The sequence below is a fragment of the Astyanax mexicanus genome, chromosome 17, assembly GCF_023375975.1.
Source record: "Astyanax mexicanus isolate ESR-SI-001 chromosome 17, AstMex3_surface, whole genome shotgun sequence".
Taxonomy (NCBI): Eukaryota; Metazoa; Chordata; class Actinopteri; order Characiformes; family Acestrorhamphidae; genus Astyanax; species Astyanax mexicanus.
Genome location: NC_064424.1, coordinates 5,643,073 through 5,656,179, shown reverse-complemented (window position 1 = coordinate 5,656,179; position 13,107 = coordinate 5,643,073). Strand labels below are relative to the sequence as shown.

General features: G+C 34.5%; 2 protein-coding genes across 3 annotated transcripts; one reads left to right on the top strand and one right to left on the bottom strand.

Annotated features, from left to right (window-relative positions):
* Positions 1–115: 115 nt before the first annotated feature.
* b9d2 (B9 domain containing 2) lies at positions 116–4,630 on the bottom strand. 2 transcript variants are annotated; one of them, XM_007250028.4, is made up of 4 exons: positions 4,399–4,630; positions 2,291–2,384; positions 2,026–2,151; positions 116–821 (listed from the first exon to the last, which is right to left on the bottom strand). In XM_007250028.4, the coding sequence occupies exons 2-4, from the start codon at positions 2,376–2,378 to the stop codon at positions 508–510; spliced, it is 528 nt and encodes a 175-aa protein (XP_007250090.3). In that variant the 5' UTR covers positions 2,379–2,384; positions 4,399–4,630; the 3' UTR covers positions 116–507. The 2 variants fall into 2 exon arrangements, with proteins under 2 accessions (XP_007250090.3, XP_007250089.3); XM_007250027.4 differs by having other exon boundaries at positions 4,407–4,623.
* Positions 4,631–5,912: 1,282 nt separating this feature from the next.
* On the top strand, positions 5,913–12,791 carry diablob (diablo, IAP-binding mitochondrial protein b). The gene is made up of 6 exons (XM_022675955.2): positions 5,913–6,031; positions 8,338–8,467; positions 9,528–9,647; positions 9,782–9,892; positions 10,000–10,096; positions 11,854–12,791. Exons 1-6 carry the CDS (start codon positions 5,994–5,996, stop codon positions 12,042–12,044), a joined length of 687 nt encoding a protein of 228 aa, XP_022531676.2. The 5' UTR covers positions 5,913–5,993; the 3' UTR covers positions 12,045–12,791.
* The last annotated feature ends 316 nt before the right edge of the window (positions 12,792–13,107 follow it).

Here is a 13,107-nt window from a genome sequence, read left to right as displayed (position 1 = left end):
CATCATTATCCTGGGCAATAAATTGTGATAATATTTCTTCGTGAAATGCCTGCTTTAGCAGTTGCATGGTCACTGTTGTGCTGGCAGTAATCAAAATAATTGTCTGGAGAATGGAAAATTTAAGAATCCATAACATTTACTTCTGTTAAAACACGACACATACTGCATTATTAAAAAACAAATCACATATAAAATTGGTTGTAGAAAATCAATATTTTTAAAAAGTGATCAAAGCACTGTAGTGAACATTATCAGTCAGAGTGAGGTGAAAAACACAGAACGTATCACTGCATTGCTTCATACACATCCAAGAATGCCATTTCCCTCTTTTCCATCCAGAGCTGTGGTCTGGCTTATTCAGAAACCAGAAGTCAAATGACTCATACATGTCCATTCTTTTAAAAAACGCTCTACACTGCATAACACACCGCATAACAACTCCACTATATTCCTAATAAACAACTCAAGTCATTCTGCTTATATCTGCACACTAAAGGTGTCCCACACTTAGCTCTCCACTCCGTATCTGTCAAAATGCCGCAGGATGACGCAGAGGTCCAGCTCTACATTGCCCATGGCAACAGTGTGAAGTCTATATCGGTCCGCTCCGCTGTAAATGAGGTCAGGAGAGCGAAGCTGAGGTCCTCCGCCGACAAACATCTGAGCTAGCTGCTCCTGCCAGGTCCCCAATGGTCTCCAAGTGGCACACTGCAGCCGGTGCTGGCCAGGGCTGGACGGGATGTGGCAATAACCATAACCATACAGCTCACATCTGCCAAAGGAATCCTGATGCCACACTTGAAGGTGAAGCTTTGGCCAACCTTTAAAAAAAAAAAAAAAAAGTTTTAGAAATTCTGATTGATGGGCACATTGCACCAAAACTAGACTCGATGTTAGACTAGATTTATATTATTTAACTACTGTACTTTACGAACTAGAAAAAAATTAACAATAGCCCAAAAAGGATCTAAGGAACTAAATTGTATAAACCAGTGGTTCTCAAACTGTGGTATGTTTACCACTAGTGGTACTCTAGATTACCTCATAAAATTAAAAAAATAAAATTCTGCTTGTATTAAAATATTAAGGACTGAAAACTATAAAGTTTCAACTGGAATTTTCCTTACATTACATCTGTTAGTGTTTAGCGCTTTACCCATTAGAAACTGTATTTAAGCCTACACTTCAGGCCTTTACTCTCAGAACTCAAGTTTTATAATTATTAACAATTATTAGTTTTATTGGCCCCAGAGTAAAACCATGTGGAACGCCACAAGATATGCTAAATCCTTCTGAAATCTCTCGAACTACACACATTTAGGGCATTTTCACACTGTCCTGAGTTATAGAGTCAGCACCCTGGACTGATTCTTGGCTCGTTTGGGAAAGAGGCTCTTAATAACTGGTTTGTTTTCACACACAGGAACTCTTTTCAAACTGTGGATTGAACACACATTACTGTACATCACTTTTCTAAAAGAAGTTTCACAATATCTTCGTCCATTTGTTGCTTTTCAGTATTTTTATTCGATTCAAAAAATTAAATGGTGAGAAACAAGATTTTTCACAAGAATTTTTTTTTTTTACATTATGGGTTTATTAGGCAGTAGGTACTATTATACTGATAGAAAGGGACGTAACATGATAAGTGGAAGAAGTTACATTAGAGAGTGAACCAATCACACAACCCTACGCATGGCACAGGGAGAGGATAGCTTACACAACTGCAGCGAAAGCTTATTAGAGTCCATTTTAAACTAAACTTCAGACCACATATTTCTAGAGTACTAGATATTGGTACCAATTGGGACCAATTTCAGGCTCAATAGCATGTCTCCTTTTGTTTATTTATATTTACAGTTGATATGCTAATAATCAATGATCTGTGGAGTTGAGATTTCTTTTTTTAATCATCATTTTTTCGTGTCTATGTGGGTTTGTGTGTTTCTATAATGAATATCTTTAACTATTAAATAAAATAAAACATTAGAAAAAAAGAATACCTGACTGAAATTTCACTCATACCTTGAAGGCCCTTAGTGGTGTAATGCAAGTCAATAGGATGACTCCAGTAAGCTGTGTCACCTATCTGGGGCATGTCCACTTGCGTCTGTCCTTCCTTCAGTCCAGAGAGGAGCCTCCATGCTCCTCCTGATGGGCAGATTGAGAGAGACACAATGAGAATGAAACTAATCCAGGTTTAGATTCATGAACAACAAAAGCAAACACCTTGCAACCAAAACTAAAAAGATTGGAGGGATGTGAGATAAGATTAGAGACGATTGGATACCTGTGTGAACACCCCACTTGCAGAACAAACTACTCTGAGGGAAACCGCTGGCCCCGACAATCTGTCCGATTATGTGCAGCTCTGCCATAAGACTCTGCAAAAGATTGGAAAATGAGTTACATCTGAAGATTTTTTTTATATAAAAAAGATGAATAAAGGAAAAGAAAGAAAGAAAGGCAAAAATAATAATAAAAAAATACATACAAAAAGACATTTTTCTTATTATAGTATAAAATAGGTCTGTAGTGTGAACCAGTTTACAGTAGACACTAAACAGTAGGTTGGAAATCAGTAATTAAAATGATAGTACTAATCAATCAGCTAACTAATATCAACATAATATACCCCACAATTCACAACAGCGAAAATGCAATAAAAATAAATAAATAAAATGAATAAATAAAATAAATAAATAAAACATAAACCTTACAAAACTGTTTCTGAATTTAATTATATATCTGATGTAGAATATCTTGACAGCAGATCCACAGAAGAAAGCAACAGTGTAATCTAATAAGTCAGCTACTCTTTCTGTACATATGGAAGTGATTACATATATATGAAGAGAGCCAATATATCCATTAAACCCACAACTGCTGTTCTAAAGAGAAGCATGCGATTACATCTCACTCAGATTTCAGAAAAGAGCATTTCTTTTCCATCCTATATTTTAGGTTTAGAGGAATTTAAATCTAAATCAGTGACCTCATGATTCAGTCATAGTGGTGTTTATTGCGATTCTCAACTGGTGGGTCAGGACACGGACACGTTCTGGGAGGGTTACAGACAGCTTTATAAAAAAGAAATACATTTAAAATATAAATTAAATGAAAAAATAATTCATGCTGATCTGATGTTGTACTGTCCTTTATATTGAGGAAAAAGAGAGAGTTTCTTACTTATGTACTCAGAATGCAGAGATATGCAAAGAAATTAAATATCTTATTTTGTGGGCTTATTTTTTGTTTTGTGCAGTTTTGATATTTAATTTTATTGCAGTAACTTTTAAAAATGTAGTTGTCATGTTCCTCCTCAGTTTCTTCTTTTTTAGAAAATGCTCTTAAACTCACTTTGCATGCATATGTATGTTTAAATGGGTATGTTAAAACATTAATTTGTTTGGTTTGTATTCTATAAAAGTGGGTCACAACTTAATGACCACGAGAAAATGTGGGTCCCGGGCTCAGACCAGTTGAGAACTCCTGAGCTAGATAACTCACTAAATGGTCATGTTAGTCAAAAATTGTTTAAACTACATAAATGTAATAAAAATACTAATTTAATAAAGAAATATGAATAAAGTCTGATTTACTATATGGAATATGGAGCTAGTTTTGTCAGGATAATTATATTATGGACACCATATGTTATTATATTATTTTGGCAGATCTCAACATTATCCCTTTCTGAAAAGAAATTAGGATTAGGATCCGATAAACTATATTTTTCTTTGAAATGAAAATCTCCATTTACAATGCTGTGTAGTCCAAGACTAGGCTTAATCCCTGTATGTCACTGGGAAAACTGCATTGCTTTTCGATAACATGAACGAGCAGATTTTAATATTTAATATTTTTTAAAGTATGCTTAATTAGTTTAGGATATTTTGGAGAAACAAAATAAAAGACCACTTAAAATGATGAGTTTCTTTGATTTTGCCAAATTGAAAACCTCTGGAATATAATCAAGAGGAAGATGGATGATCACAAACCATCAAACCAAGCTGAACACCAAGGAGTAAAGGCATAAAGTTATCCAAAAGCAGTGTGTAAGACTGGTGGAGGAGAACATGGGAAGATGCATGAGAAAACTGTGATTTAAAACTAGGTTTTTTGGTTATTCCACCAAATATTGATTTCTGAACTCTTAAAACTTTATAAATATGAATGTTTTCTTTGCAGTATTTAAGGTCTGAAAGCTCTGTATCTTTGTTGTTACAGGTGATTCTTAGCGTTAGCTCACTTTGGCTAGGCTAAGGCTAAGCTAAACAGGTAGCTTAGTCAGAAAACTAGCTTAACTAGCCTAGCCTAGCTTATAAAACACAGCCTATCTGTCTATAATAATATCTAAGCTATCTGTATTACCACATACAGTGAGGAGTATAGTACCAGCTCACCACAGGCGGATCATTCAGCAGAGATCTGCTGGAACACGGTGCTGTAGGTAAGTTTATGTGGATCAGAGCGCTAATCCTGAGCTCAGTGTTTACACTGCTCCACACAGCCCGTCTCCAGCCGCTCCTTCCCTTAGTAACGCGCAGACTCTCTAATACACAGAGCTCCCACTGTACTACTGACAATCTGCTGCGGGTCTTTACTCAGACACCAGAGGGCCTTTAAAATTAATACTTATCTATTTAGGGTAGTTTATATCTGCTAATCTACTTTTACTTGGATTGCTATACGGAGCCCCTAATGTGACTTCATGTTAAAATGAAAATCAATAGGTTTTTCCTATTTAAGACCAGCAGCTAGTTTGGGACCAAGTCTCAGCTAACCAACCAATCAGCACATATTAGCAGCAATGCTAGCGCCTTTCAATAGGAAAACACGTTTATTTTATAACAATAGAAAAAACACAGGTAAAGTTTATTTTCTTGTTTAGTATATTCTTCAATATACTTTCTAAAATCAAATTAATATCCCGGATAAGTAGTTTTGCACTCTGTTTAATTTGAGTTTTTAGCCGTTTAGCTCCATTCACCCCATTGATTGAGGATTCACTCGCGGGCTCCCCCTAGTGGTTAGACGTATTTACTGATAGAAGTATAATAGTGGGGCGTCTCGCTCTGTCTCGCTCTCTCTGTTTGAATCTGTGGCAGGAGAGATGCAGCTCTAAAGCTCTTTGCTGTCGCCTGCTGTTCAGGACCCATTGTTTTATTATTATTTTTTTGTATTAGAGCTATATTAATAACAAATACAATTTAAACATTCAAGGACAAAAAATAATGGTACCAGCAATCTGACATATTAATATAAGAAAGTTACAAGAAATTATCAGGCAGAAACAAACCAAAAGAAATAAAATATAAAGAATATAAAAAGAAAAATGAATAAAAAAAATAAATAAACTAAATTAATAAGAAATAAGCCAGAAAAAAAGTATGACCCGTGCTTTTTTTTAAAACAATACACAATACACAAAGTCTTCCTGGTTTATTTTTAATTATTTTTAATTATTTTTTTTTTATTATTCTTTCTATATATAAATAAAAAATAAGTAAAAAAGACTTTCTGTAATGTTCACTTCATGTAAAATCGCAAACAAATGTGTATATATGATGAGAATAATGTATTAAAACTTCATGTTTGTATATTTTGCTAAGCCTGCAATAAAAAATAAATTAAAAAAATTCCCATACTAAAAAAAAATATTTTAACTTTAATAAAATACTTTTTGTGAATAAGTTGTAATTAAATTGTTCAATCAGTATGTTAAATTTGTTTTTTCAATATCAAGAAAAAAACTATAAATACCGAAAAGAACAAATTATTGTTTTAACATATGTTTTGTCCTCCACATTGCTATTTAATTCGTTATATTACACAGTCATATAGATGAACGACTTATAATCATCAAATTCAAATAGACAAATAAAAAATAGAACTTTTCTTTAGTGTGTTTGTATGTTATGTTCTGTGTGTCCAGGGGCCGCTGGGGGCGCAGTTGAGCTGTGTGGTGTTGTGTTGTGTTAAGGGGAAACATGGCGCTGTTCAGGAGGAAGGTGCTCTCTGTGGGCTGGTAGGTTTTTATATTTTCTCTTTTTATTCAGTTCAGCTTTTTAAAATCAGTGAGATCACAGTGTGCTTTAAGAGTATACACATTACAGATAACAGATACGGCTCAGTTATTACTGGCTGGGCTCCGGGCTGTGCGCTGTAGGGCAGAATATTCCTTCTTCCTATTTAGATAACCTACATTAAAGCTTATTTATACAGATTTTATATACTAATCTTCTTCAGTAATATCTTTATATTTGTAGATAGGGATTTCCTGCACTGTTTGTTTTTCAAATGAGATATTTTATCTATAGTTGACATTATTATTTATTGTGAATATTTTTAATTGTTAATAATTAGTAATTAATTAGTAGTTTAATCATACCTCATTGTAACTGAGATGTATGTATCTAGAGTTGAAGGAACTATCTATAGTTGTATTGCTATTGTTTTGTATTACTGTGCTGTATTGTGTGACTCCTACTGGCTTCTGTACTCTACTATACTCTACTGTATTCTACTCTAATCTGCTGTCTATTGTACTCTACTAAGTACTCTACTCTATTGTAATCTTCTGTACTCTACTGTACTCTACTATACTCTACTGTACTCTAATCTGCTGTCTATTGTACTCTACTAAGTACTCTACTCTATTGTAATCTTCTATACTCTACTGTACTCTACTATATTCTACTGTACTCTACTCTAATCTGCTGTCTATTGTACTCTACTAAGTACTCTACTCTATTGTAATCTTCTGTACTATACTATACTCTACTGTACTCTACTCTAATCTGCTGTCTATTGTACTCTACTAAGTACTCTACTCTATTGTAATCTTCTGTACTCTACTATACTCTACTGTACTCTAATCTGCTGTCTATTGTACTCTACTCTATTGTAATCTTCTGTACTCTACTATACTCTACTGTACTCTAATCTGCTGTCTATTGTACTCTACTAGGTACTCTACTCTATTGTAATCTTCTGTACTCTACTGTACTCTACTATACTCTACTGTACTCTAATCTGCTGTCTATTGTACTCTACTAGGTACTCTACTCTATTGTAATCTTCTGTACTCTACTGTACTCTACTATACTCTACTGTACTCTAATCTGCTGTCTATTGTACTCTACTAGGTACTCTACTCTATTGTAATCTTCTGTACTCTACTGTACTCTACTATACTCTACTGTACTCTAATCTGCTGTCTATTGTACTCTACTAGGTACTCTACTCTATTGTAATCTTCTGTACTCTACTGTACTCTACTATATTCTACTGTACTCTACTCTAATCTGCTGTCTATTGTACTCTATTAGGTTACAAATCTGATGAAATTCTTGTGTTTTTTGTATTTTTATCTCAGTTAGAGGTGTGCATATCATATCATATCGTATGCAATAATACTATTTTTCATTTTGTTGCAGAGATGTATTCTTTAAATATATATATTTTTAATTGAATGTTTTGTCATATCTCCAAGAGTATCGTTATCGCGAAAATACCATGAAATATTGTGATATTATTTTAGGGCCATATTGCCCACCTTTACTGCTGGCTACTGAACTGTACTATATTTTACTGTACTGTACTGTACTCTGCTGGCTACTGTACTTTACTAGGTACTGTACTGGGTACGCAAATCTACTGTACTCTTCTGTACTCTACTGGGTACTCAACTGTACTGTACTGGCTGCTCTACGGTACTCTAATTTACTGCACTGTACTCTACTACTGGCTGCTCTACTCTACTGATCACTCTACTCTAATATACTGTGCTCTACTCCATTCTACTCTGCTCTACTGGCCTCTCTGCTGTACTGTACTATACCCGACTGGCTGCTCTACTGTACTCTACTGGACTGTATTTTACTTTAAAAGCTCCTCTACTCTACTCTACTGTAGTCTACTCTAATGCTAATGCATTGAAACAATGTTCATTTCACATGTCAGAATGTATTTATTTGTGCACATCTATTTTATGTTGATTTAAAATGTATTCCACGTTATAGTTGTACATGTATTGTTTATATTAAACTTTACTCACTTTAAATATGTATATCTTACTCGTATTCTATTACTATTGCCTGTCCTGTGTTGATTCTGAGTGTAATAGAGCCCCAACTATTTAAAATAATAAAATAATTTAAAATAATTTTGATTCAAAGTCAGTATTTCAACACAACCCAATGCCTATTAGGCATCGTTAAATAAAGGTTGTTTTTCCATCATCAGCATTAAATGAGGGTACACTCGTGTCTTTATGCTTATCTAAGCAGTGTTTGAACTGAAAGTAAAGACTGTTTTCTCTTTTGTTTTCAGTGTCGCAGCGAGCCTGCTGAGCACCACCAGCAGAGCCTGCCTCAGACTCGGCAGACTGCCGACTTTAATTAGAAAGAACTGCATTACTTTAGGCGTCTCTGGAGGCCTGTGTGCTGTTCCCTTTTTGCAGGTTTGATGAAGCCTCATGATTGAAGTTTTGATAATACTCTTTGAATTACAAGAAGTGGTAGATAATGATATTTTAGTTGTTATAAACTAAAATTACCATTATAACAAAAAAACTAATTTTTTTTTAGTTTTAAAAGCTAAAGGATTGAAAGTAAAACACACGTCTTCATCTTTCAGTAGGCTTTTACTGGCTGCACTTGGGTGGTTAATATATCAATTATAAATATATATTTAATGCCATGTATCTAAAACAGGGGTGTCCAATTTTTTTTGTTGGGGTCCAGAAGGAGAAATATATTTGAAGTCAGGGGCCACAGACTCTATAATAAAACAAATAATGAAATATACCACTTTAAATAATACTTTTTTCCTGATTACTTTCATTTACACACCATTTTACTTGACTTACTATCTTTATCTTTGACAGTGTTGTGTAAACTAAGATTTTTCAAATTGATGTTTAATTTCATAATGTCTCTTAATATTAACTTTTAGACTCTTTGACCCGTTTTTCTGCGCTAGAAATGCGCACTCTCTCCGCTTTTAGACTCTTTGCCCTGTTTTTCTGCGCTAGAAATGCGCACTCTCTCCGCTTTTAGACTCTTTGGCCCGTTTTTCTGTGCTAGAAATGCGCACTCTCTCCGCTTTTAGACTCCTTGCCCCGTTTTTCTGCGCTAGAAATGCGCAACCTCTCCGCTTTTAGACTCTTTGGTCCGTTTTTCTGCGCTAGAACTGCGCACTCTCTTCGCTTTTAGACTCTTTGGCCCGTTTTTCTGTGCTAGAAATGCGCACCCTCTCCGCTTTTAGACTCTTTGGTCAGTTTCTGACACCTAGCGTTCAAACTTAGAATCTCACATTATAAAAAAATTCCTCGCGGGCCGCTCCAAAAAAGGAAACAGGCCACAAATGGCCAGCGGGCCGTAGTTTGGACACCCCTAATCTAAAATATATGGAAAGTGTAAATAATATGATTTTTTTTCCACCTGTAATTGTGATCAGAAATGTATTGCTTTGAATAAGACAGTCTAATATTTTGGCGTCTGTATTGTGTGCATGTACAGGATAACATGACCCATGAAACCCTGATCCGTAGAGCATCGTCTCTGGTGACCAACAGTGCCAACACCTACCTTTCCCAAACTACACTGGCCTTACTGGATTCTCTCACAGCGTATACTGATGTAGGTACATCTACCTGTGCAGCCCAGGACACACACTTGCACACTGATTTATTCAGGTATTTATCTGCAGCATTAAGGAGAAGTGCAGTACTGTGATCCTTTCTGTGTCTTGTTTGTTTGCTCTTACTTTACAGACAGTGCGCACCCTCATAACTCTTCACAAAAGCTACGTGTCTAATTTCCAAAAATTTAACCCGACGCAGGAGGACAAAATATGGCAGATGATCGTCTGCAAGCGGAAAGAGGTAACAACTTACGATTCAGCATGGACAGTTCAGCACACCCTTTTTTTTTTTTTTTTATTATTTTTTTTTTTTTATCTAAATCTTTTTTTTTTTTTTTATTTGATTAGGTTGCTAACCTAAGGGAGGACTGCAAAAAATTTGAGACGCACTGGATGACTGCGATTAAACTCTCAGACAAGGCTGCTGAAGCTGCTTTTAATGCAGGTAGTGTATCTCGCAGTTACGAGTGCAGGTGTTTATTTTCACATTATCATATATATTAATAGTTATCTGGGTTTGGCAGTTTATTATATTATATTTATTGTATTATTTAACTCATCATTTAAACAGCAAACTACATTATGGATAAGTAATTAGTTGATTAGTATGCTGTATATTATTAGGGCACATTGGTTACTGTGAAGACACATAGTTTATTCTAAATTATTCAGATTAGAAAAGACCTGTACTGGAGGCCTGAAAAACCACAGACCTAATTCAGTGCTACACCTCACATAAAAACATGGAAAACTCCTATGTTTTAATTCTTATTATTACTCATGCACTTATAAACAGTCCTTTTTATATTATTATTATTATTATTATTAATACAGTTGATATTGTTAAATACGTACCATCATTGCAGTTTGCAAGAACTTAGTGATAGTATATTGTTCCTGTCCTATTAAAAAAAAAAAAAAATCTCCATTTCTGTTGATTTTTAGTTTACTACATAATTTGAACAGACAAATTGTCCCTTACACTGTGCCAAAATTTCTTAATGAACGGACCAATAGAAACTCTTCAAAATGACCTGAAATAAACTCTTTTTACATTGACTTCCATTGAAAGTTGACAAGTTTTTTTTCTCTCTCCTGTAAAGTTAATGTTTTGGAGATAAGTGTTTTTCATTGGACAGCGAAGATATGCATCACGATAAAGGATTTTTGCCTGTATATTCAAAATATTGCGATACTGTAAGCAAAGAGATTGTGTATTATGATTGCTCAAATAAAGTTTTAGTAAAACTCTCATAGTATAAAAAAGACACTATCTTATTTATGAAGTGTGAGTAATAAAATAAATGTTTTCTTTTTATCTAACAGAAAAGTGAGATCTAATGACTGAGTACAAACTAGTAGTTGGAGGTTTTAACACAATACTTTTAAAATACTAAACACTTCTGACACCAATTTTCATTTCTAAACTGATAGTTAAAGTAACTAAATAATTACTGTTTAAAAAAATGATACAGGACTGGAAAACAAAATATCACAATACTTAAATATAGGGCTGGACAATATGGGAAAAAAAATCTGAATCACAATATATTTTGGTCGATATGAACAGAATAAAAGCCAGCACATTTGGTGTACATATTCATGCACAGATAGATCTGAGTAATACGGTAAAAATACTATATCACAATATTTAAAGAATTTATCATATTTTGACACAGAAAAATAATAATCAGCATTGGCAGATTCTGCTATTCACATACTCTTTCATGCATAATATCTTGATTTTCTTCATTTTCTCCAAATTTAGCTAAGCCAATTATCACACCCATTTAGCTGCTACTATACTAGTGATGCCACAACACAAAGGAGGCTAAAGACTAACACACGCCTGCTCTGTCAGACTCCGCCTCTTTTCCAACTTTTCGAGTAGCATCACAGCGCTAACGCTCGGAGGAAAGTGCAGCAACTCGGTTCTGATACATCAGCTCACAGATGCAGCCTTGTGCTGATCAACATCACCCTAAGAGTGTTGAGGGGAAAGAGCGCCATCTACTGTACCCACCCAGAGATGCCTGATAGCAGGCTGCATGACGGGGATTTGAACCAGCAATTTCCCGATCATAGTGGCAGCTGGACCACTCAGAGCCCCCAATATAGTGATATACACAAAAATCTATATATTGCCCAGTGCCTTTAAATATCCATTAGTCTGTGTTTAATTTTGTGATGTTTTTCCTTTAGGAGCAGATCAAGCTTCAGCCACAGTCCACTCTAACTTACACACAGCACGGTCTCAAATACAGCAAGTCAGACAGCTCTTAACTGAGGCAGAGAAAGAGCTGAAAGAGAGCAAAGCAGAGGAGAGCGAGAGACTCCAGCTGGAAACGCAGGAAGAGGAGGAGATTCCAGAGGCCTATCTTAGAGAGGACTAGTCCAGATCAACAGCCACTTCATCCCTGCTGTTCCACAGTTATATGGAACAATATAACAGCAGAAATAGTTGCATTTATGACACTTCCAGTGGTACAAAGTTAAAGAGACATACCAGTCAGCACTGTGGCAACACAGAATGAATAAAAAAATTGCAGAAATAAAAAAATAAAGCATTTTGAAATCTTTAAAAGATCATGGCAACACTTTTTATACAATAAGGATACATTATTAACCTTACTTATGACAGAATTATTATTTCACAATTCATTACAAGTTTCTAAAACTAATGTCTCAGTTAATTCCTTAGCATTGAAATTGTAGTAATGTTTAATAATGTCTTAACTAGTGTCAGTTAATAATTATTATTTATTATTTAATAATTAAACAATGTTTATTACTATCGAAAGTACTCTATATGAGGTACCCTTATTGTAAAATGTTACCAAGATCTTTGTGTATGAAGGATATTTGGGGTTGATTTTATAACACATTGTTTGTAATTGTGTTTGTAACTTTAAACAATACAATTTAATTGTTATTTATATGTATTTGTTTTACGGTGATTTTGCATGATAAGGGAGGGCTGAGTGTACCGGTTGTCACAAGATAGCTGGTTTCTAACTTCTGTATCTAAAGAATGCAGTTTAGTTTAATCTAATTTGGTGGTTGGAGCTAAAAAAATACTTTTTCTTTCCATCTTTAAAGTCGTCATATTTAGTTTCTGAAATAAAAAAGGTGTCCTGAGACTTTTGACTCACTCTGTATTCTAGATCAGATTATATGTGTCAGATTTGGAATAATATCTTGAGTAGTGCCTCCAAAAATAATAACTATACAGTGCCTTGCAAAAGTATTCATACCCCTTGAGCTTTTCCATGTTTTGTCACATTACAACCACAAACATACATATATTTCATTGGGATTTAATGTGAAAGACCAACACAAAGTGGCATACAATTGTGAAGTGGAAAGAAAAATTTGCACGATTCAAAAAAAAAAAAAATTGCAAATAAAAAACTGAAAAGTGCGTTGTGCAAAAGTATTTAGCCCCCCCTGAGTCAA